The 25,412-nt window shown below is 46.7% G+C and overlaps 1 protein-coding gene across 1 annotated transcript in view; it reads left to right on the top strand.

The window, feature by feature from the left end:
- The window catches only part of WNK2 (WNK lysine deficient protein kinase 2), a 110,091-nt gene that overhangs the window by 65,056 nt on the left and 19,623 nt on the right, over positions 1-25,412 (top strand). Inside the window, exons 9-23 of the mRNA XM_062008697.1 lie at positions 2,421-2,570; positions 5,198-5,389; positions 6,559-7,089; positions 9,900-10,214; positions 12,962-13,011; positions 15,681-15,846; positions 15,928-16,044; positions 16,208-16,375; positions 16,597-16,642; positions 18,186-18,302; positions 18,754-19,838; positions 21,032-21,095; positions 22,715-22,770; positions 22,848-23,533; positions 24,795-25,009. Coding sequence (XP_061864681.1) covers positions 2,421-2,570; positions 5,198-5,389; positions 6,559-7,089; positions 9,900-10,214; positions 12,962-13,011; positions 15,681-15,846; positions 15,928-16,044; positions 16,208-16,375; positions 16,597-16,642; positions 18,186-18,302; positions 18,754-19,838; positions 21,032-21,095; positions 22,715-22,770; positions 22,848-23,533; positions 24,795-25,009 — 3,958 coding nt within the window. The remainder of the gene's footprint in view (positions 1-2,420; positions 2,571-5,197; positions 5,390-6,558; positions 7,090-9,899; positions 10,215-12,961; positions 13,012-15,680; positions 15,847-15,927; positions 16,045-16,207; positions 16,376-16,596; positions 16,643-18,185; positions 18,303-18,753; positions 19,839-21,031; positions 21,096-22,714; positions 22,771-22,847; positions 23,534-24,794; positions 25,010-25,412) is intronic.

The following is a 25,412-nucleotide window of genomic DNA, read 5'->3' as shown; positions in this document are numbered from 1 at the left end:
ATGCACCTTCCAGCTGTGACAAAGGACACAACTAGTTGCTGGGTTCTGGCTCTGAGGCTGGATTTAGTCTTGTGCAGAGATGCCAATGTGTGTCGTGACCGACACTCCAAAACCAGGCACTGGCAGCCCAGTCAGACCTTCACACCTGCTCCCTTTTTTGTGCTGTTATGACCTTGATGAAAAGCAATTAATGGAACTACTGGTGCAGGAACAAACATATGCAAGCAAATGTAAGTCTTCAGGGACTCCCAGCAAGAGGCACCACACAAGCGTGTTATGTCCTTCGGAAGCTGTATCAGAACCATGTTCCAGGTCCAGCCTGTACCTATCACACATGAGGCACACATGTGGGCAGACAGTGCTTATGTTGCTTTTTGACACCACAGTGTCTGTGTTGTGGCTTCAACTCCAAATGTAGCTTTCCTTCCCCAAGAACTGGGAGAGGGAAGAGTGTCTCTGCAGAGGAGGTGAGCAGCCACAGCCCCATTGCCACCAGTGGCACTGGGGAGCTCTGCAGACCCTGTAGGTGTTGGAAGGGACTTCTAGAGCTCATCCAGCCTAACACCCTGCTAAAGCAGGTTCCCCTCAGTCAGGGAGAGTGTCCAGACAGGTTTGGAAGCCTCCAGAGAAGGAGACTCCATACCCTTCCCTGGGCACCCTGGGCCAGGGCTCCCTCACCCCCACAGCAAAGAAGTTTTTCCTTGTGAAACTGTTTGTGTTCCAGATTTTGTCCATTACCCCTTGTCCTGTCACTGGACTCTATAGGAAAAAATGCCACCCCATCCTCTTGACATATACTTTTTAAATACTTGTAAGTGTTAATGTGATCCTCCCCTCAGTCTCCTCCAGGCTGAACATTCCCAGATCCTGCAGACTTTCCTCATAAGGAAGATGATCCAATCTCTTGATCATTTTGGTGGCCCTGCACTGGCCTCTCTCCAGCAGTTCCCTGTCCCTCTTGAGCTGAGGAGCCCAGAACTGGACACAGGACTCCAGAAGAGGCTTCACCAGGGCAGAGTAGAGGCGGGGGAAGAAACTCCCTTGACATGCTGCCCAAACTCTTCTTGATGCATCCCAGGATGCCATTGGCTTCTTGGCCGTGAGGGCACAATGTTCCTTCTCTGGAGGTTTTCAAAACCTGCCTGGATGCATTCTTGTACAACTTCATCTGGGTGGACCTGTTTTAACAAAGGGATTGGACTAGATGATCTCTAGAAGTCCCTTCCAACTCCCCCTACCATTCTGTGATTCTGTGAAAACATTCTGCCTCTGAATCCTCTGATGGTGGAGAAGGCAACATGCCTGGATGGTCCCAGCCCTGTCACGAGGTGTGTGCTGGCAGGCTTCTGCCAGCGCAGAGCACACTTGGCATCCATAGTCAGCTCCCTCAACTGTGGAAAGCATCTTTCCTACGTGGAGATGTCCCTTGGGATGCTTCCTTCCTCATTTCTTCTTCACTTAAAGCACTAACTCAACAACACCAAATACAGCAATCAAAAGGCACATCTTGAACAGAATCTTTTTCTTCTATGGAGCTGTGCAGCATATTCTTTTAGAGCACTCATTCTTGCTCTTGATGGGGTCAGTAATTTTAACCTAAATGTGATACTGTTTTCATGCTTGAGGGTTTGGAAAGAGATTGACCTTTATTCACAAGCAACATATTTCTTGTAGCTTTTAATTTTCTGGGGGCTTTTCCATATTTTCTTCTTCCTACTGAGAATTTAGGTTAAAAGTTCCAACATTTGAAAATCTGAACAAACACAGGAAACAAAAGTCTTACAGAAAACCCTCCATTTTCCAAGGACAAGAAGAAGAAAAATCACTTTATCTGGGAGATAACAAGCATGTAACTGCAGTTGGAGTAGGGTGTTTTTATGAGCCTCTGGCATACTGTGTTTTTTTCAATTTATCAACTTTGCTTGAGCTTGAAGTTTTAGAGAGCTTCTCCTGTTACAAACCTTGTTTGAGTTTGTTTTGTTTGTTTTCACCTGTGCTGAGGTTGTGTTTTGTTTCTCATTTCTCTGTTTGTTTTCTCAGCATCCATTTCAAGTAAATTACCTGCTTTTCTGTAGGATCCTTTGTGCAATTATAAAAATCGTTGTGAAGATAAATTTCCCTTTCACTCAGTTAACAGCCTGTTGCTGCTGCTGATTTATTCTTGGTCAGTGTATATGTGCTTTTGGTGGCTTTCCTGGTCTGCATGCTTGCTTCCCGAAGGAGATGCACTGCAGTTGGTTATTAGGAATTTACTGACTTCTCTCCATGTTTTTAGCTTCAGTAACTTTCCATTCCTTGCAGATATCTTGTCTGATTTGAGCACAGAGCAGCTGGTTCACTTGCCATCATGCTCTTGCAGAATGGCTGCTGGGCAATTCCTAATGCCTCTGTCCCTCCCTATTGCCTCTCTCTTCCTGCAGCCCGGCCTCCCCGTGGCTCCAGCGCCAGCGGCCGTGCCCCCGCGGCCCCAGCACTTCCAGGAGCCGGCCGTGCCCTTTGCTGGGGTCCAGCCCACCACTGTCGCCTCCTTGCAGCTGGGGCAGCCCCAGCCTGTGCTGGCTGGCCAGCAGGTGAGCACATGGCTGCTGCTAAAAATGGCTTTTCTGACCCTGTTCTCTAGCCTAGCCCTGCTCCAAACCCATACCTGTGGCAAGTTGGAGGCATTTGAAACCATTGAACTGTCTCTTGGGAACCTTAGGGATGGGGCAGAAGGTGTTGGGTTTAAGGGATGGAAGAGTAACAGGTTTGAGGACGAACCTTGGAGCATCTTGGTGTATTTTAAGACTTCTTATGACTTAATAGCATCATGAGCTTGAAGCTTTGCCTTGCCTTAGAATCTCAGGATGCTGGAAGGGCCCTGCAGAGCTCATCCAGCCCAACCCCCTGCTAAAGCAAGTTCCCCTCGATCAAGGGGCACAGGAATGTGTCCAGGTGGGTTTGGAAACCTCTTGAGAAGGAGCCTCCACACCCTCCGTGGGCAGCCTGGGCCAGGGCTCCCTCACCTGAACAGCAACGTGCTGTCTTGGTCCTTAAATATCAAATAGTATTTTAATTAATTTTATGTTGTTTTTTGGCACCTTCTGTCTAAAAGGTTAGAAAGAGACTCTTGTCTGGTGTCAGTTGCCATGGAAGGTTCACCCAGCAATGCTGCTTTTTGGGTTGCACAGCCAGTATAAAGTGTAGTTCAGTGTAGGCTCCCAGCCAGTAGTTTTGTCCTCCAAGAGAAGAGTCTCAGAGTCTGTTTCTCTCTAAATTGCCTCCCAATAGTAATTCTTTTTGCACTTTGAACTATCAAATTTCTCCCAAAACCTGAGTTCTTTAAAGATATGCCCCTCAGCTGCTTAGAGCAGCTCTGGAAAGCTCTAAAGGCTGCTGTCACCTGTGTGAGCAGAGATCCTTAGCCTGGCAGGAATGCAGCCACAGGCCTTTACGTGGCAACCCCTGGCCCGATGTTGTGATTCAACTAAAAGCTTGGCTGCCTTTGGTAGAAACTGCTGACAGGGTTGAACACTATCAGAGTATTTGGTGACTGGGATGTGTTGTACCTGTCCAAACCTTACTAGATAACAACATTTACCTCATAGGCTGCCTTCATATTTTGTATTGCCATCCCTTCTTCTTCTGGAAGCATCAGTATAGGAATGACATCATTTGGTCTCCTTTGTCAGCATGCTCAATGCCCTAGTTATCCATGGGCAGCCTGTCTGAGCTGCAGATTAGCCCAGCCAGGGATGCTGAGATACCTGAGCTGGCTTTGTGTGCTGGCAAGGTTTGTTAGCTCCAGCCCAGCACCCCACGTGTGGCTGTTCTGCCCCTGAGCTGGGACTGGGTCTGGAAGGAGTGTCCCATGTGGCAGAGCTCACACTGTGGGATGAGCAGGGCATTGACTGCCTTGGGTGGGCTCCATCCCAACTGCTTTGCTCTGTCTCATGGCCAGTGCCAGCCCTGTTCCTGTACTGCCCTTTCCCTTCAGTTTTGGGTTGTTTTTCTAAAACCTGGAGGGACACAAACTACAGTGCAGAGCCACATCATTGGTTTTTTTCTTTAATGTGGCAAGGTGAATACTCAGGCAGGACTAAAGAAGGCTGCAGGAGCTGAGCTGAATAATTCTGCACAGCATCAACACCACCTCCAGCATGTCTTGCACTGCTTGTTGCACTCACTGCAGTCCCCAAATACTCTCTTCTTCCCTGATGCTTGTGTTGGAGACCTTTTGGTTGAGGTTGAGCTGCAGCTATTTAAGGGTGGATGGCATCTCGCTTCCTTTGTACAGCTTCTACCCTTTTATTGCATTAATACCTAAAACCTGATTGAAGAGTCCTGCTGCTAACAAGGTGCAGAGCAAAAAATATTACTTGATACTGATTTAGAGTGGCAGTGCTGGAGATAAAGGATTCTAATGCTTGACTCTTCATTCTGAAGTGACCCTTTGAGCACAGGGCATGGTGTTGGGTTTGATGCACTGCAGAGCTCAGCTGAGGCCATCAGCCCAGAGCCAGCTGGGTGCCTTGGTGCCACACTTCCGAAACAGGAGATATTTGTTCAGCACTTCCAGCATTAATTAGAGGAACTGAAGGAAGAGATTCTGGGAAGGTGGAAAATGTGTCAATTTATTACTGATTTATTTCCCAGTATTTACACAGCTTTTTATTTCTGCTCTGCTGTATAAAATGTGCCAGTGTAGCGGAGCACAGTTTTCCCTGGAAGGGTAAAACTGCATTTTTGGCTGCCACATTTGTTACTACAGCACCTCAGAAATAACTTCAATCTAGCTTTTACTGTAATTATTGTGTTTTACTCATGCCTCAGACAGCAAGTGGTGTATATTTCAATGCCTGCTACATTATGTACCTTTTGAATGCTAAGATTAGCTGAGTATAATCTGCATGGAAGGATTCTTTGAAGTTAGTAGGTGAGGATTTTACAGGGCCAACAGAGTGATCTCTGGGATTTAAGAGTCTGAATCATTACAAATAACCTTTCCAAGACAAAAGTTTTCAGATAATGTATCTTGCATTTAAATGTATTTTTAAAATAGTCTCTTGTAGGGTGTTTAAATTAGAAGCTCCCTTCTCCTGTATAAACCCTCCTGCTCTGAGTGACAGTTCTAAGGGCGAGGGATGGGTGGCTGTGTCCAGTGAGCTGGTTCTTTCACAATGCACAGCCTATAACCCTTTTTTATTCTTCTCTTTCCTAGCAGCAGTCCATATCACAGCAAGCTTCTCTGCAGCAGGTGCTTGCCAGCCAACCTGTTTGCCCAATCCAGCCTGCAGCCCATCTGTTACCCCAGTACCAGCCCCAGACCTCTCAGGTGGCAGCCAGCAGCACACCACTGAAACCCCTGCAGATTTCAACTGTGCCACAGCTTCCACCAGTGGCCCAATCCCAGGTAACAACCCTCAACAGCTCTGTGTGCATACAGCCACTGGAGCTGGAGTCAGACACCCTCAACAGCTCTGTGTGCATACAGCCACTGGAACTGGAGTCAGACACCCTCAACAGCTCTGTGTGCATACAGCCACTGGAGCTGGAGTCAGACACCCTCAACAGCTCTGTGTGCATACAGCCACTGGAGCTGGAGTCAGACACCCTCAACAGCTCTGTGTGCATACAGCCACTGGAGCTGGAGTCAGACACCCTCAACAGCTCTGTGTGCATACAGCCACTGGAACTGGAGTCAGACACCCTCAACAGCTCTGTGTGCATACAGCCACTGGAACTGGAGTTGAGCTGTCCAGCTGTTGATTGGCAGGGTTTACAGTTGTTGTGTGGCTCTGTTGAGTGTGTGCTAGTTCAACTATTCTTCCCCAGCAGGGATATATTTATGGATACTGTTCTACATAAGAACACAGCTTTTCTCTAGTTCCTGTATATTTCTTTACTATTTGTTTCTGTTTGGTGAAGGAAAAATCTCCCTTGTGAATAATCCTGTGTCATGCCTAGAGAATCCAGTTAATGGCATGTGCAAAATTGCAATAGTAACTGCTCTTTTTTTTTGCTTGGTTTTTTGCACCTTCTCCTCTGGCACACTGTCTTCCCCATCCCAGACTTAAAAGCATGAGAAGTTGCCCATTGTTTCCTTTGAGTTCCTGACTTCTGTATGCTGTATGGACCCTCTTGTGGGATCTGCCATGCTGCCTGGGCTGCAGCCAGCCTGCTTAGAGACGAGGGTTTAAAATTGTCTTGCAGAATTTGGCATGGCAGAGTTTTGTGTTTTCCAATTCCTTCTCGTTTGTGTGTAAGTGGAAGCAACTTTTAATGAGGATGTTGCTTGAAGGCTGCAAGCTGGTGTCAGAAATAGTTTTAAGCTTCTAAGGTGTAAAAATGTCCCCTTGAAATGATTTTTTTTTCCCTCCCTCTGTTTTAGTAATTATTTAAGCACAAATCACTTTTTATTACTGTTTGTAAGCTTCAGGAAATGCATGGAAGTGATCACCAAACAGACACAGTTACCACTGTGGCGCGGATGGTTTCTACCTACTTGTGTGGCAGATGAAACTCCTTTGTACCATCAGTGAAAACACTTGTAACTTATGAGATATTGTGGTTTTTTTTCAGATTCCTCAGTTTCCTGTCATTCCTGCAATTACTCCTCTGGCAGGACTCGACAGCCTTCCTCCAAACCTCTCCGACATGCCTGCCGCAAACGTGCCCCCCATCCCCGCTCCTTCGCAGTATTTCGCGCCAGCCGTGATCTTGCCCAGCCTCCCCATGAACCCCACGCTGCCTCTGGCACCCAACTCCCCTGCCCTCCCCATGCAGGCCGTCAACCTTCCTCATACCACCGTGGCTTCTCTGGTCTTGCCCTGCCAAACAATAGTGCCAAACATGTCGGCTGCCACGATCCCGCTGCTGGCCGTGGCACCTCCGGGCGTTCCGGCGCTGCCACCGCACCGTGGGCTGCCGCCGCTGCCCCCGCAGCAGATGTACCCGGCCACCTTCCAGCCCATGGTTGCCAGCGATGCGGCCTCTCCCCACCACGCGCCCAGCACGCCTGCGGTGGCCCCGCCGCAGCCGCCGCCATCCCTGCAGCCCGGCCTCATCCACCCGTCGGAGCAGCCGCCAGCCGCGCCTGGGCCTGCGCACCAGGTAATGGGGTGTAGGGTGGCACCGACTGTGGGGTGGACATCATGGGGATGGCTGAGCCTGCGTCCTTGGAAGTGCACAGCGGGGAGGGGTTTTGCTTTGCTCTTAAAGTGTTTTGCTAACTTCCTGGCCTCGGTCCTGGAGGCCTTTGCTGGAGCTGTGAGTCAGGTGGAGCAGGAATCTGGGAATGGGTGAATGTTGAGGATACATCCTCATCCACACAACTGCCTAAAGGGGTGGCTATCAGGAAGGTGATAGGGTGATACTTCTTCTGTAGTGCCCAGTGACAAGACAAAGGATAATGGGATGAAGCTGGAACTCAAAAAGTTCCACTTAAAAGTAAGGAAAAACTTCTTTACTGTTTGGGTGAGGGAGCCCTGACCCAGAGCTGCCCAGGGAGGGTGTGGAGGCTACTTCTTGGGAAGTTTCCAAACCCATCTGGACATGTTCCTGTGCCCCCTGAGGGAGGGGAACCTGCTTCAGCAGGGATTGGGCTGGATGAGCTCTGTAGGTGCCTTCCAACCCCCACCATTTGGGGATTCTGTGATATAGGGAATGATGTACTGGGTACCGAAAAATGAGCAGATAAGAGCACTTTTTCAGTTCTTTCTTCCTACTCCCATCTCAAATGTAGAAGAAGCCTGAGCTGTGGTTCTGGGGTGGTAGGAGAATAGACCATGCCCTGACAACAGCAATAGAGGCCTTACTGATGCCTCTACCTGGGGCTTTGTGTGGTGTGTAGGCTGTTGCGTATTTGTGGCAGAACACAGGCGAGCTGGCAGGAGTGACAGGGTTGTTTTGATGCAGAACTCCTTTAAAACAGTAAAGGTAAATAGCCAATTGATGATGGCTCCAGAAAACTACATGGAAGAGGTCTATGGGACAAGAACAAGTTCTAGCTGCAGACGTTTTCTTTCTCCATTTAAAAAAATGAAACATAATGTCAGCTCTATTTACGAGAGAACTGGCTCAGGACTTGTTGACAGAGTCTGTAAATACTTCTATTGACCCATCTGTGAAATGACAACGTGAAATGCAACATGACCCAAGCAGGAGAGAACATTAAATCTGTTCATAATAGCATCCTTGAAAAGCTGCAATCTACAACATCACTTTGCCATGACATATTGATGAACATTTATAACATCCCATTTCAACCTGACATGTCACAGCATCTTCAAAGCAGTACATCATGTTTGTATTTCTCTCCCCTGCCCTATATTTGGTAGCGAAATACTGCTTGTGAAAACGGAGGCAGCTTGAAGCAAGGGATGGTTACTGCTGCCGTCCTTGTGAGCTGTGGGGGAATGGCTCGGGCATGTTGGGCACGGCACGTGTGGCAGACGCCTGAGCTGGAGACCTGAGCCATCCTGACACAGTCAGCATCTGTCAAATACCTAGGGAAAATGACATAGTATTTTTTTTAGGATTAAAAAAATAGGTATTGGAAACAAAATGGGCAAGGACAGAGGAGTGTTCAAAGATACATTATTCTATGTTTTAAAGTACTTTTAAGAGAGAAGTGCTTCTGTAAATAAAGGCCTTCCAATGCAGTGTTGTTTTGGCTGTTGATGTTTAACACCTCTGCCTTTAGTTTTGCCCAGGTAAATTGTACAGGGAAACATCTTGTGAATTGTTCTAGTTCTGTAAGATTTTAAACCCCTCTATTTCCCTGCTCCTCTGCAGCGTACACCCGAGTTGCTGTGTACCAGCCTCCACCCAGGCTGTTGTGTAACTGCTATGTGTTGCGAATCACACCGCAACTTTACTGTTGTCTGTGTTAAAACCTGGAATAATAATTGCAGCTCATATCCAGAATCTGCAGAGGCCATGCAGTAATGAAATTGTGTGGCCTAGTTCTTAGCTGAGTCTTGGTTTATTTATTTTTTTTAATATACTCTTCAAATAGTCTCTAGGTGATGATAGTTTTTAAAAGCAAAAGTTAAGCAGAGTTTTCCCTGGTGCTAAAAAGCCTTTCTTCCATATTTTTCCTCTTCCCACAAGCTCGGTCCCGTTGCAAAAATACACCATGTACCTAAAAGGAGAACATTCTGTTCTTAGATGTACAACTCCAAAGAGCTGTTATGCAGAATGACAACATAGTCCCTAAGGTGGTTGGCATCTAATCGCATCAGTCCGATTCCCACCAGACGCTTACGCACACGGGTTATTTTAATGCACTCAAGAAATCCACCGAGACGGACGAGGCCTCGCCCGTGTGCGTGGCAAGAGGAAGCGTTGGTGGGATTGAGGCCATGGTGCTTCACATCTCAAGAGTTTAGCTGTGCCTTAAATGTTTAAATTAAGTGGAAAACAATGTGTCCCATGAGATATTGGTATGTGTTCAGTGAAAGGAGATATGTGGCTTGTACTACCTACTGGTTCTGCATATGTAGGTTTCTAAATAAACCCTAATTTAGATTATGAGTAGAGGGTATTTTCCTCTGCACACACACTGTAGTAGGCCCACTGAAAGCAGAGCAAGCTGTTCAGGATGATGAAGTCATAAAAAGTCATAAAATCTTTTAATTTCTTGGCAAGCTATGCATATGTTTCTACAGATTGAATAGTGCCTGAGCAACGCACACGCTGTCAGAGCTATCTAGGAAGAACCCTTAGGTTTTTATTTGGTCATTTGAAAGCGAGTTTAAACTCTTCAGTAGTTACCTTTCCAAGCAGAGACTGCACATGGACAATCTCACTGTGGAGTTAGCCATTTGTCCCTGAACTCTGGTGGCTTTAGTACCTTGTCCTGTAAGTCACAGCCAGTCCTAAGCGGAGATTTGTTTTAATAGCTGTCTGTTGTGTTACAGCAGATGACTGGACACACTCAGTATGCTTTGGAAGCTGGAGCCCAGGTGCCCGTGCTGCCTGTGCAACCTTCGATAGTCATGTCACCGCCTTTGCAGCTGCAGCCCGAGCTGTTGCCTCCCCGCGTCGCTCCGGAAGGCGTTCCGCAGCTGCACGGCAGCCTCGCTGCAGCGAGCCCGCCTGTCCCCATAGATCACTGTCTGCCTCTCCAGCCTCCCGCTCTGCTGCAGCCCCAGCCTGATCTTTCCCAGCCGCTGGGTCAGCAGCTCCCAGCCCCCAGCTCGGCTCTCCAGGCGGTCACAGAGACATCTCAAGAGGTAGAGCCGTTTCCTCTGAAGTCACTCCCCAGCCTCACCCACGACCTTCTTACCTACTCCTTTGACAAATAACGGGCTTATTTCACAGGGGAGATAATCCCATCTCACCTAACAGAGCCACCTGTCCTAGATGCTAGCCACTTCAGGTCAGCAAATAATAGGCCAAGTACCTCTGTCCATAGCTGAGCACAAACACAGAGATAAAAATCACTTTCTTTTAAGTGCTCTGGGGTCTATAAGAAGCTGTTCTTTAGAGTTCCATCTGTGTTTTGTCCAGTCTTGTTTTCAATGTCTCAAACACTTGTGCAACCAATCATTCTTGTACCTTGAGAAACTGCTTCATAGTCTGATTCTCCACTGTGTAAAAGCTCTTCATGCTCCTCAGCTTGAGCTTTATTCCCATTTCATTTAGTGTTGTATCCTCCTGTATTGCCTGAGTTCTACTCTAGCCTTGGGATTTTTGTTTCTTCAGATATTCGTAGGCATTCCCAATTCTCAGCACTCATATGAGTGAGATATCTTTTATTGCTTTTCTTTATCAAACTGTCAGCTCCTCCTGTCTGCTATTTTGATTTTTCTTTCCACTCCCATAATTGTTCAACCTTCAGTCTTGACAGAATGTCACGGAACATTTCCTTCTCTTCAAGTCTTTAATAGATACCCATAAGCAAAGCAAAACAAAGGTCTGGATGTTTGTACCAGGTCTCAGTAATAAGTCTGATTTATTCTCCTATTCTGAATGGAAATGTCCCTTAGCAGTTCTACTTTCAGAATTGCCTCTCCTGAGGCTCTCTGTTTTGAGCTACCTTTCTTCCCAAAGCAACAGTTTCCATCTTTTCAAGCTAAATCTCTTGTTTTCGCCCATGCTTCCATGCACTTGTCTCGTGCCTTGATCACGCAGTGCAGCCTGTGATCTTTGTTAGGGGTGCAGCATAACTCCTCTTCCAGATGCTCAGTAAGGATTCTGCTAACACTAACACTAGATTCTAGTTCCCTATTTTGTCTGTCCTTCTAGTGACAACCTAACTCTTGCCAAATAGTCATGCTGTGATGTAGGACATTGATGGGGAATTTCTGTAATCCATAGGTGAGATACAGAAGAAATGGTAGAGTCTATCTCTAGTGCATCTTCCCTTGCAGAGTCCCCATGTAAAGCCTGACTGTGTCAGGCAGATCCCCTACTCCAGGTATTTCCTCTCCAACTGCCTTTTTGTACTACGCACAGTTCATGTCAGGTTCAGTTCTGATGCCAAAGCCTCAGTCTTCAGTGCTGGGTCCATCCCATCAGAGATGGGAAATAGCAATAAACCTCATGGTTATTGTGCAGTGTGATACGGGGGATACAAGTTGTCCTATGTTACCTGAGAAGTCCATGCCACTTGAGGCACATGTCTGTCCTGTCCATTCATCATATCCCTAGGAACATGGAGCCACTGTTTTGCCAACTTTTCTCCCATATTTCCCCTGGAAGTTAACTCCCTTCTCTCTTTCAGTTTAAGAACTCTGTATCACAGGATTGTCAAGCCAACCAATGTGCTCCCCATCCTGATTTTGTGACACACCTTGCTAAGGTTTTCTTGGGTGTAAGAGGAGTTTCGTCTCTGTGCGTATTTGAAACACTACATTTTGTTGCCACTCTGCCTTAACGTGTTTACCTCTTATCTTTTCCTTAAATGTGTGGCAGTTATCACATCCAAACCAATCTGAATTGATCAGGCAGACGAGATTTTGTAAGGCACTTGATGGAGTGAGTTACTAAAATTGAGATACATTGATGTCTGTGTTCTCACTGTGCATTAATTCTGCAGGGCAGCTTGGCATGGCCTCTGTGTGGCATGGCAAGCAGCAAGTGGGCTTCACTGCTAAACTAGAACTGCAGTCTACCCACTGCTTTGGGATTCAAATGTAGTGAGGACAGTCAAGGGGCTTGTTTCCACCTGTGTGTCTTTAGAAGGATTGTATAGGTATATGTTTGTAAAACACTGATATAAATATATATATATCTCTCATTATATATATTTATGACTGTTTGGAGTGCATGTATATACATACACAGTTATATACAGGCACAGGTGTGTGTGTATCTGTGTACATACCTGGTAAGTTGGTTTCGGTAGGGCCTGGAGCACTGTCATCACAAATCCCATGCAAACAAGCCTACCCGGTGTGGTGTCTGTCCTGGCATTGCAACCAGTGAAGAGGGGAGCTTTAAGGAAAGGTTTTGGTTGTGTAGAGAGCAGGAGGACATGATGTGAGGACGGTGATTTTAAGTTATGAATCTTCAGCTTTTAGTTATAAGTTCCCCCGAAATTTTCACTGTAAGCCAAGTAAAATTCCTGAAGTGTTGCAGGAAAATATACAAAGCAATGAGACAAATTAGCTTATACTCCATACCCATTCAATGCAAAATTAGGTAGCTGCTGCTGGGGATTTGTCCTGCAATCAAGTTTTTTTTGTGTTGTGGTGAGAGCTGTTTTGTTGTTTCACCACCCCTTTTGCTTTAGGGACAGCAGGAGGGAAGGAGGAGGTTAGTGGCTCTGTCTTTAAAAGTTGACACCAATGCTTTGGACAGAAATAATGTTGGGAGGGTAAAATGGGGCACTTATTGGGTTTTTCCAAGCTCTATGAATTAGTTAAACAGAATGGTTTAGGATTACTGGTGTCTCAACAGCCTAAGCCTTTGTTAAAGGTGTTTTTCATCTGCTAATACAATGTGTTTACTTAAATGACTTTTTCTTCAATTTTAGGAGCAGGCAATACAGGACAAACTCCAAACTCTGTCCCAGAGCTGTGAAAGGTATCATTATTATCTCTTTGGAATAAGAAATGTTTTCTTTCTGGAGGCTGTTTTTCCTTTCTCTCTTTACAAGGCTAAGCCAAACACCTGGCCTTTGCCTTGCCTGAGAGAAGAGGAGCAACAGCTGACCAGGAGAGTGAAGGGTGCATATCTAGGGAGAGGGCTGTAGATGTGCCATGTGCAAGGTGCCTTTTTGGCTTCTCAGACTCTTATAGTTTGTTACTTTGAGTACTGCATCCTAGCCTCTATGTATATTCAGCAGATTTCATTTCAGCACGTAGCTTCTCCTGTTGTTAAGATAATTGAAGTGTTATGGTCCCTGCTTTTGATGCTGCCGCATCTGTCTGAAACCATGCTATGCTACTATGACTGGCTATGTTGGTTATTGCCCCTTTGGGAATAATCTGGATGTGCCTGTGCCACCCTCTGTAATGGCCTTTCCCCAGATGTGTTACAGGGGACAGTGTCTCAGTGAGAGCTGCGTGTGGAACCACCCCAGGGATCATTACCAGGTTTGGAGGAGGTGGCCAAGGCCTCGGTTGAGGTTCCACAGGGCACAAGGTCGTGCGTAGGTCTGGTAATGCTTGTGGTGGAGGCAATGACAGATAGCCCCAGAGTCAGCTCAGCACTCAGAACTAAAGCAAATCCCAGTTTTTGCCATCATCTGCCTGTTCCTGTGCTCAAAAGCAGAAGAGGAAGCAGCAGGGTTGAGAGAAGGCAGAGAAGCCCTGGAGAGGAAGGCTCACTGCTGGCCTGGCGAGGAACTGAGTGGGGGCAGTAGCTGCTGCTCTGAGGCAGGACTCTCCTCCCCAGGCATCTGCTGCTCCTGTGCTGCAGCTCCTCCTCCAACACGAGCACCAGCCATATTTTTCAGTGTTTGGATATGAATAAGGTGGATGTGAACAGTGTGTGTTATAAGCAGCCAAATGCCTATTGCAGGAGCCAGTGCCAGCTCCATCCCTATGGATTACAAAGCTTTGGGATGAGGACCCCAAAAGTGACCCTTTTCTGTTTTACTGAAGAGAGAAGATGAGCTGAGTTTATGAACTTTGAAGACACCTCTCTCTTACTGTTTCCATTCTACCACACCAAAAAAGTTATCCTGACAATCCCACAACCTCAAAATGAGACCTTTTTTTCCCCCAAGGATTTGCTGTTTTGAAATACTGTGTGGAAAGGGAAATGTAACTTTTCATGACCACAGGTTAGTTCTGACTCTAAATGATAGACAAAAGGAGGATTTTCTTGTCTGTCTATTCTGCTGTAGAGAGGCACATCAGACTTTGAATTCTAATTTGCCAGTTGCAGACTTGTGTTTGAGCAGCTCCCTGTCGTGGCTGCAGCATCATTTAACATAAGAAAAAACTGTTTTACTGTGAGGTGAGGGAGCCCTGGCACAGGCTGCCCAGGGAGGGTGTGGAGGCTCCTGCCTTGGAGGTCTTCAAGACCCTCCTGAACATGTTCCTATGTGACCTGGTCTAGGTAGGACCTGCTTCTGCAGGGGGGTTGGACTAGACCATCTCTAGAGGTCCCTTCCAACCCCTACCATTCTATGATCCCAGCAGGTCTGTGGCAGCCCCATCTCACAGTCTAAGGGGAGTGACTCAGTGCTGGAGCTGAGTTGTGCTTTTGCACTGGCACGTGAATCAAATGTCTGGCATTGCAGCAAGGATGGGATCTAGAGTATATTCTATGAGCAAAATGTGTTCATTTGCCTAATGTGTGAGTTATGCATGCAAGGTAGCTGCAAAGGGAGTAGAAATAAGCTGTTCCATGTAACTGGTGTACAACAAGAAGTAAAAACCTTAAATTTAGGAAAGATCCATATCTTAGACTCAAATTCTTTTATTCCTGTATGGGTAAATGAACCCAGGAATAAATTGTCTGGGAAGGTTATGAACTCTCACAGGAGCTTTGTGAGATCAGTTTACAGAAACCACAGTGAGGATTATTTTAGACAGAGCTGATCATACCTTGGGGTAATGAACAGGCCAGATGGCCTTACAAGGTTCCTTCCTGACATGGCTTTTATGAGCCTCTGAAAATTTCCTGCAAATTACTTGCATGTTGGCATTTTCTGTGCATGTTGTCTTACAGTAGGGTTGTCAGCAGCTACTGTTATGGCTGCTAAGAATCACATAAAGCTGCTGGCTGCTCATCTGGGGTACTGTGGCATAAACCCTTCTTTCTGATCCTTGTGAAGGGCAGAGAGAGGAGAGACAGTCTTTTACTGATGCCAAACTGACTTTATCTCTGAGAAACAGAAGCTGACCCTGTTCAGACTTTCTGCTGTGAGGGCAGACAGGCAGGAGCTGAGAAAACTGGACCTGAGAAAAATAGGAACTTGTGCAATTCAGAGGAGGACTGTTAAGGATCCCTAAAGTGAAGGGATGAGAGGGGAATATAGTGATTTATTGAGTGGTGGGATTTTGTTAATAAATGTTAATATTAATAATGTTAAATCTCAGTAGGTGTGGCAGCCTGAACTTGGAACAGTTCCTTTTATTTGCAGAGGGTTTTTCAGTGGCTAGCTCACTTTGGCACGAAAGAGTGCAGATGTGTGCTTTTCCTTTCCCAGTCTCTTGTTATTGTGTATCTTAGCAGTGAGTAACTCCATCATGTGTGATGATGGTTTTATACTGGGGTTTTCCTTCCTTTCTCTTACAAAGCTACATGAGCCCAGATGTTGCTTCGGGTAAAGAGATGAGTGACAGCTTTGAGGGAGCCATGGGAAGCGGAAAACAAGAAGCAAAGTCCTCGAAGAAGCATAAGAAATCTACACGTGCTCGTTCACGCCAGGAGAAGTCCAGCAGACCCAAACTGACCATATTAAATGCAAGTACAACCTCTTTGAAAGTAACTTGAGGGTTCCTTCAGCTTTTCCAGAAATAGCTGTTGTTAATCTCTGCCCTGCAGGTTTGTAACACTGGAGATAAGATGGTGGAGTGCCAGCTTGAAACACACAACCACAAAATGGTGACTTTTAAATTTGATTTGGATGGTGATGCACCAGAGGAGATTGCTACTTACATGGTAAGACTTGGTGATGCAACTGCCCACAGTCAGTTCATGCATCAAGCTGCTCCAGCCAACTTGTTCTCCTGTGTGCTTGTTGACCAAGCTTTGTGGTAGTGGTGGAACGGGGCATTAATCAAAACATTACCGTTTCCCTCCTTATTTTGATGTCACTCTATAGGTAGAGAATGAATTCATATTGCAGAGTGAAAAAGAGACATTTATTGAACAAATGAAAGATATTATTGATAAAGCAGAAGATATGCTCAGTGAAGATACAGAAGGAGAACGAAGTTCTGATCAGGGAACGAGTCCCCAACAAGACACTGATAGATTGGAAATCAACGAGGTGAGAAATGCTAAATGAAGATTTCCAGTTGGATCCCTTTTTCTTAACTGCCAGTTACTCAAAATTAGTTTCACATCCTGTGTTAAAAAAATGGGTGTTTTTTTTTAGACAGAAAAAGACTGTTTTTTGCTCCATTGAGGCTTAGAATGTGAATGCTCCTTGGAACAATACTCTTCTTGCCAACTAGTTCTTCTCTCATTGTGGCTTTGTGTTTTTCACAGGAGAAGCGTCAGTCTCAGATGAGGACACCTGTGTATCAGCAAAATGGTAAATATGCCCTTAAATACAAATGCAATCCCCAGCTCTAAGGCTGCCATGAGTTTATGTAGAAGTTTGTGAGAATCAGGAAGAAATCTCCTAGGTTCTAGAGGCTGGAAATGAATCTAGAAGCAGGGGTAAGGCAGTGGTCATACCAAGGCTAGCCTGGATGGATCCAGCGGCTGGGGATGTTTAGGGAAGCCCTGAGTTACACCAGCTGGTGATCAGCTGAAAGTCAGGAAGGTAGGGCCAAGCACACCCTTCTCACAGCAGCAACTCCCTTTGCCAGAGAGAGAAAAGATGACGTTTGCCTTGGTAATTCAACTGAAATTTCTAACCCTTAAGTTTTCAGTTCCTTTGGTGTTACAGGGGGGATCTTGACCTTCTGAACACAATTGTATCTTAAAGGTTTTACAAAGAAAAAGGGAAGGAAACTGACCCTTGATTCCTTCTAAGGGCATGCTCGTGGGAAAAATGAAACCTCTGCTGAAGGAAGCCTTGTTTCCAAAATTCTTGTTGCCACATGTGACATTGTATTTACTCCACAGTGATGGGGAAAGGGTTGCTTAGAACTTGTTAGACAAGCACAGAAACCAGGAATCTTCCAAACTAGACTTTCTCCTAAAAGATCTGGTGTATTTTTTGCCTGTAAATGTCATGCAATTTTCTCAGCACATCTTTTTTAACAAAACATTTCTATTTTTACTCATGAAAGTTACAAAGTATGTGTAGTTCCAGTTTACCATTTACATATGCCAAGCTCCGAGACAAAATGTGGAAGGAAATACTAACTAGAAAACTTCCAATGTGGTAAAGTTAAGCTGGATAAGCTTTACAAAATCATAGAATCCTAGAATGGTAGGATTGGAAGGGACTTTTAGAGATCACCTAGTCCAAACCTCCTGCAGAATCAGGTCCCACCTAGATCAGGTCGCATAGGAACATGTTCAGACGGGTTGGGAAACCTCCCAATAACGAGCCTACACACCCTTCCTTGGCAGCCTGTGCCAGGGCTCCCTCACCCTGAAATAGTTTCTTCTTATATTTAAATGGAACTTTTTGTGTTCCAACTTCATCCCATCACCCCTTGTCCTGTTGCTAGATACAATAGAAAAAAGTGCTGCCCCAACCTCCTGACACCCACCATTTAGATATTTGTAACTATTAATGAGATCTCCCCTCAGTCTCCTCTTCTCCAGACTAAACAGTCCCAGGTCCCACAGCCTTTCCTCAGAAGGAAGATCCTCCAGTCCCTTGATCATCTTGCTGGCCCTGTGCTGGACTCTCTCCAGCAGTTCCCTGTCCCTCTTTTTTTTTCTGTTGTGAATTTTCCTGTATGTAACTGTGACCCTTCTAAAAGCACGAACACCTGAACATGAATCTTCAGATAAAAATAAGTGTCAGAACTGGGAGGCATCTCTGTCTTCCTTCCAGAAGGAATGAGGATCGAATTAAGATTGATACTGTACAAGTTCTGGTTTTCTTTCTAGATATGGAAATGGAATGAACAGAAACTACTGTGTTTACTTGTTAATTTTCTTTTCATCTCTAGTTTTGCATACTGGGAAAAGGTGGTTTATTATATGTCCTGTTGTGGAAAACTCTGCTCCTGATGCACCCGAATTTTCTCCACCGGTACCTCAGAGCACACAGCAGGCTGAAGGCCCAGGTATTTACTAACTTAATAGAATTTGTTTTCTCCTCTGGAGCTGCTATTTCATCACTTGACTTAGTTGTGATTGTTTCACTTTGTTGAGTTGAAGGAAGAAGGTGAGGAATTTTGCTAAGTCCCGCAGTGTGTGTTCCCAGTATTGAACCAAATCTGGGGAGTGTTTGTTGGAGTTTTGGGAGAGCCTCAGCATTTTACCTTTGCCTCACAGTAGCTGAAGTTCTAATCAATGCTGTTGTCATAAGCAATGTCTTTTCAGTGAGCTATTTTTGCATAATCTGGAATTTTAGCTTCTACTTGGCTTGTCTGACAGTTGCCTTCTGACGGGAAGCGCTAATGGGTTATGGGTAGATGTGGTTGTTGCTGCAGCTCGCCAGGAGGGTTTGCAGTGATGGCCTGTTGTTCTGTGTGACCCATTAGAAAGTTTACCTGATGTTTATGTGTCTCCCAGACCTGGAGCCGTCGGATGAGTTGCCAGTGAGCTCTGCAGTGCCAGACCCGCCTGCTGCCTTAGCAGGTCAGCAGCTTCCCCTGCAAGCGGGCCTGTGCGACAGCCCCGTCGGAGCCGCTCCAGCTTTGGCACCAGTTCCCACCGCCACATCTTCTGCTGCCTTGCCAAGCCAGGAGGAGTTTCCAGCGCCGGCACCACCGGGACCCGCTCCAAGCGTCCCAGAGCAGGCGGCCACTCACAGCAGCCAGCTAGAGTATCCTGTGCTGCAGGCGGCGGTGGGCATCCAGCCGGGCAGCCCTGCCCACCGTGCCGCTGTGCTGGAGGAGCCCGCCGATGCTCTCCGCGCTCCTCCGCGCCCGCAGCTGCCGCCTGACGAGGCCACGTGCATCCCCGACGTGGAGCTGGCATGCTGCAGCGTGGGGCCGCCCAGGCCGGTGCCAGCGGCAGCCGCACCCACGGCAGAGCTCTGCCCACTGCCCGTGCTCCCCGAGGCCGCAGTGCTGGAGCGGCAGCCCGCGGCACAGGGCCCACACTTGCCTGAGGCCAGCCAGCCCAGCGCCTTTGCGAGCCAGGCGTTCCCCACAGCCCCCGTGCCGGAGCCTCTTGCTCGGGCAGGGTCTCAGCTTCAGAGCCCTACCCAGGTGGGGGTGGCCACAGCCCAGCAGCACGCGATGGTGGCCCCAGTGCAGCCCGTGGCCAGTGCCAGCGTGGGGATCGGCCTGCTGCAGGGGCAGCAGCCCAGCACAGCCGAGTCTGATGGAGAGGGGCCGCCCAGGGTGGACTTCGTTGACAACACGATAAAAAGCCTCGATGAGAAACTGCGCAATTTGCTTTACCAGGAATATGTTCCTACTTCTTCTGCGTCAGCTGGGACCCCAGACACCTCTGTCCCGCTGGAGCAGGGCGATGGTGAATTCCACTTGCCACCTTTTTCCGAAGATCAGGTGCCCACGTTGGCATTGGATTTGAAAGAAGTGAGCCATCACATCGCAGACACCAGCCAGGAGGTGAAAGCTGCTGCCGAGGCACAGGCGGTGCCACTTGTACCCCCCGAGATCTCACCCTACCCAGCACCGGTCAGTCTGGTAATGACTCTGCCCATTGTATCCCCAAATCCAGCTGCCAGGGACAGCACCAGAGCAGAACCTAGAGCCATTGAACCTGTGGTAGGGCGTGTGTAGATTTCTTGCTTCTCTAAATGTTTTGTGTTTCTGCTCCCGGGTGTGTTACCTTTCACCTGTTGGCTACTTTGCATTGTGAAAATTCTCCCAAGTTCCTACTGTCAGATGCATTCTGACTCATTTTACAAAAATGCTTGTTTGTGAAAGCCAAATTTTTCCTTTGAGTTTAAATGTAGTATAGTATCTTAACTCATTCTCCTCCTCTTGTATCCTGTTTCTAAGGCAGGTGGAAATGTGATAAGGTTTTATAGTCTAACAGGGGGACAGTCATGGGAGTTGTGCTGAAGACAATCACTTCACTGGGGATTTTTTTTAATATGAGTTAGGGGCAGTGATTGTAATGCCTTCCTTCCCAGTCAGTCTCAGTAACACAAACACTTCAGGAGCCTTTGTTCAAGTGCTTCAGCTGAAGGAAGGCTCTCCCTAGGCAGAAGCTTGCTCTGGTGCCAGTAGTTGGTTTCTTTTGTCTTCCCCTGAGCTTGGCAGAGCAAGACATCATGGGGCAGCAGCTAAGGAAAGCTGGAGCAGGTGGGTGCACCCATGCTGCATTCCTTCAGATAAAATCCCGGGTTCAAAAATTCCACAGATTCACTGTACTTTCTGACAGAAGATCAGCGTGTCTTTTACTTGAAAAGTGGCATTTCTGGACATAATTACATCACTGCTAGCAAGGACGAGGCTGTCCCCTGTCTCCTCAGTAATTTGAATTTGTCCTATTAAAATCAGTGCTAATGAGAAAAGAGAGAGACAGAATTTCTGAGGACAGACATACAGATGAGGAATGTACAGTCCAGCTGGAAAAGTAAACTAGAACAAAACTGCAGGCTGTTCTGTCTAATTCAGTGCCTGCTTTTCAGTATCTTAGGCTGCAGTTCCCTCAGTGACACTGCTGCTGCTTTTGGTTTTCCATGGGAGATGAAAAGATGGAGGAGTTGAAGGAATATCTAGATGGCCACCTCCACAGACACTATAAACATTTCATATTCCACAACAATGTGAGGGCAGAGAGGGAAAGAGGATGCATTCGTTGCATTTCTGGTTCGTGCACGGGACTGAAATTGCTTTTCTTTTGTTCTTTGTACTGCACTCTTGACAAGCCGGAGGCCAGCGGCATCGGTGCTCGTTCCTCAGAGGCAAGAGGTGGGTCAGCAAGCAGAAAAGGTAATGCTCCTCCTCCCTGTGATGAAGCACACACCATTTCTGATCCTGTTTGTAACGGAACTGACAGCAAACAACTCACTTCTGCCAGGCTTCCTAGAAAGAAACTGCCTCGCAGGCAGGATTGATGTTAAGCCTGAACTACGTAACACTGGTCTGTGGTGTAGGTGGGGGCTATTCATGTGGAAGGCTGCATTCCCAGTAATGAATTTACAGTGCCCTTGAAAACCTCAAAGAGAAAGTCCCTTGGATTTCCTGAGTTTCGTAAAAGCATGTTGATAGAAACAGCATGGTTGAGGCTGGCTCCTCTGGGGAGAAGCCTGTAAGGTCTTCAAGAAATTCCCATGGAAAATTAGCAGAGAGTACTTTTCTTTAGGTACTTGTAGATGCAACAGCACTTTCTGTAACAACATAGTAGGAGCCATGGTAAGAAACTGGGTATTTGTTGTGCTCTGTTTACCTGTCTTGTAAGTAATGGGAAGTTGTAAGGGCTGAGGAACCCAGAACTGCTCCTGTTGTCATGAGTGGGGCTGGGGAAGGCTTATAATACCTATTTTTTTGAGATAGTCCTGGCAAGCTGGGCTCTCAGGGTTTGTGTGTCAGGGTAGATCAATCTTGTCCTGGTGGATGTAGATTGTTTATTGCCCTTAGGTCGGTCTGAGAGGAGAAGACTTTGGGTTGCTCACATTCATCTGTCTGTCCACAGATGGAGAGTGTGCAAGTGAAGTGTGACACTGTGTAGTAAAATTAATGTCTCTTAGATACCATCAAGCAGCGACGTGTTTCACCATTTCAGAGCTTTGGAGCAACAGATTTTTGCCTTATGTTCCCTCTGTGCAATGTGCCGTAAGAAAACAGCTTTCTGAAAAGCTGGTGTTTATTGGTTTGATTTCAAAACCAGTGTCCAGGCTGTGAGATAATCACGTCCTGATCACTGCCACTCATGTGTCGCTTTTTGTATGCTCCTGTGGTTCCAGTGACCACCTTTTGAGCTTAGTTTCCACCTTCAGCAATATGTGCTTAAGTTCATTTCAGGCACTTTGAATTGTTGGTGTCAGTATCTGTCCATGGGAAGGTGTAAAATGCCAGCCCACCTGTGGCCACTGGAGCATTTGCCCAGGGAGGTGCTGGAGTCATCATCCTTGGAGGAGTTTAAGAGATGGGTGGATGTTGCTCTGAGGTAAATGGTCTAGTGGTTGATAGGGCTGGGACAGAGGCTGCACTCCATGAGCTTAAAGGTCTCTTCCAGCTGCAACGACTCCATGATTTTGTATGCAGGAGCTGCCAACTGCAGTTATCTTTTCAAGACATGAGGAACACCGTAGTGATGCATGCCTGACGTACCACGCAGATTTCCTCCTTCTGGTTTGCTCCTTAAAAGTTTTCAACTGACCAGTGAAGTTCCACACCCCTACTATTATTTGAATTCCCCAGATGAGGGTGCCTGCCTGTGGTATTTTATCCTGTCATTGGTATTGCCTCCCACATTACAATTTATACTTAAATTATCCTTCGGTCCTGCGTTTTCTCACACTTAATTTCTCAGAATAAGCACATTGGCTTTTATTATGCTAAAGTATTCTGGACAGGATTTTTACTATTTTTTCCAACTTGTATAACAGGTTCAGCTGCAAGCATCACTTCAGCTCCTGCTGCTGCACCCAAAGGCCTCCTCCAGGTAACCAGAAACTGGGAGCAATTTTATGCTCGACTGTTACAGTTGCTTTCAAAATTAATCTCCGTTATTTTCTCTAGGTTGCACCTACATCATCAGGCATAACTAAACAGATGGAAACTTCTAAAAGGAGCGAGAAGGCAAAGACTATGTCTTCGTCTGCACACACAGACCATGTAACACAGCTCTCTGCAGCAGATGGGGTGATAAATAACATTCGAAGGGATGACTCTCCAGACTCTGGTTCCTGTGGGAAACAGGCTGAAGCTCACGATAGCGGTACACCAGCCAAAACCATTGGCAGGTTTTCAGTCATCAGCACGCAGGATGAGTTAACTTTAGCAGCACCACACTGCTTGAGGTTCTCAGCTCCCCCAGACGTCTATTTGGACGAGCTGCCTTCCAGCCCTGATCTGAAGGCAGCCGTCAGGCGGGTGCAAACGGCCTCTTCCGTCGATGTCCTCTGTGACCAGGGCTCGAGCGACTCTGCGGATGAGCCTTGCCATCGTCAGGCAGCCGCTGCTGCCCAGCTCTCACCCCCAAGCAGTAGTGCAGCCACTGACTTGATTAAAAAAGCAGCTGCTTTTCTGCAAAGATCAGGCAAAGGGAGCTTGCCGGGCCGCGACTCGCCCAACGGGCAGGGAACAAAGATTCCCACCATCAACATCACATCTTTCCACTCGCAGTCGTCGTACATGAGCAGCGACAACGACTCGGAATTTGAGGATGCAGATATGAAGAAAGAACTGCAGAACCTGAGAGAAAAGTAAGTTGGGTTTGCAAGCCATGCTAGGGAAGCTGGGGCTGAGCCACCTGGACAGCATCACTGTGCATGGTGAGCACGCGTGTGGTTTTCGTAGCTGTCATGAGTAAACTGGATATAGGCAAATTAGGCATTGATGGGACTGTCCCTCAGATGTCACAGTGCTTCCCTTTCTGCATCACTGTATTTGTCAATTCCATTGAGAAGAGTAATTCAGTAACTATATCGTGAAGCCCTGAAGTGTTTCTGCTGTGCTATCCAATTTCTTTACCCAAAAGCTTTGTCATGGCAGCAAGCAAAAGCACCTGTGACACGTGGTGGTGGTTTCCTGTATGGACACTATGCAGGGCACCATCAAAACAATCTGGGTTCCTGTGTAGACAGCTGCTCTGGTGGTGGTTCTCCTCTACCCTCCTCTGGAAGGGTGATTGAGACTGTCAGGTCAACAGACCTGTCACCATTCCTGGAGATGCTTTTGCAGGCCCTCACCTTGCCTCTCCTCAGATCTCTTACCAGCCATCAGCCCAGCCTTGGCAGGAGGCTGGCAGAAGTCTAGTGTGTCATTCCTGGCAGGTGATAGGTACAAACCAGCACTAGATGCTGGTTTATCCCATGAGTTGTGTTAAATTTTATCTTGAGGTGTAATGATTTTACTGACTGCAGATGGTGAATGTTTTATTTAAAAGACAGAACTGCAGTAATTCAAAACCTTTAAACTGACTTCATGGTATCATGAAATCTGTGTTATCAGTAAGGTAATATTTCATATGTTAAGAGTGGGGTTTTTTTGTGGGAACAACTTTTGTTTGTGTTTTTCAAACTGATGTTTATGTCTCGAGAATTAAGCTTTTTGAAGAGAGGAATTCTGGAATGTTGGGAGTTCCTGTCAGATCTCATGGCAAAACCAGTTGTTTTTACTGAGGGTGTTGAAAATATTTTTAGCTGTCTAGGATTCTGTCTTAATAAATGAATATTTGAGAAGTCAATCACCACAGGTTTGTTATAACTTTGAAGCATAGAGAGGTTTGGGTTGGAAGGGGCCTTTAAAGGTGTAGTCCATCCTTCCTGCTGTGGGTGGAGGCGCCTTCCACTAGACGTGGAACTTCACATGCTTTGATTCTTTTATAACTCATGCAGATGATTTATAACATGCAGATGATTCTTTTATAACTCAAGACTATTTTGTTTTTAATAACTAATTATGCTGTCAGAATGTGTTGCTTTATCACATACAGCACTAGCAGAGTTCTTTTTCTGTGTTTAGGCATATGAAAGAAATTGCTGAACTTCAGACCCAGCAGAAGAATGAGATAGAGGCACTGTACATTCGGTTAGGGAAACCCCTTCCTCCCAACCTGGGGTTCCTTCACTCAGCCCCACCAAGCGGCCGGCGCCGAAGAACCAGCAAAAATAAGTTGAAAGGTGGAAAACTGTTAAACCCTCTGGTCCAGCAGCTCAGGAGTGGGACATCAAGCACAAGTAGGTACAGCGGGTCGTACGTGCCTGTTGGTTGGGGCCGCTGTAGTTTGTCCACGTGACTGCGTTGGCTGCAGGAAAGAATGGTTGTGGTTTTCAGTGCCATGGCTCAGGTTTGCATGCTGCTGAGAGCTGCCTTGGCAGCAGGCAGCCCCTGGGACTGGCTCAGCACAGCTGCCAGGGCTGAGCTGTGCAGCCCTTCTCTGCATCGCTGACACTGCTTGGCAGAGGAGCAATGTTCCACTCAGATTTGGAACACAGCCTAGTTCTGTTTTCTCATCCTTTCCCCAAATGCAATTTATTGATGTTTGTATTCACTTCTTAGGTGCTGTTATCCTCTATTGATTATGTGCTGTATCTTGCTGTTGTTTATTTTTTCCTACAAGATGCCATGTAAATAAGATTG

This window comes from Colius striatus, chromosome 15, assembly GCF_028858725.1.
Source record: "Colius striatus isolate bColStr4 chromosome 15, bColStr4.1.hap1, whole genome shotgun sequence".
Taxonomy (NCBI): domain Eukaryota; kingdom Metazoa; phylum Chordata; class Aves; order Coliiformes; family Coliidae; genus Colius; species Colius striatus.
Note: the sequence above shows the minus strand (reverse complement) of the source record. Positions and strands in the feature narration are given on the sequence as shown.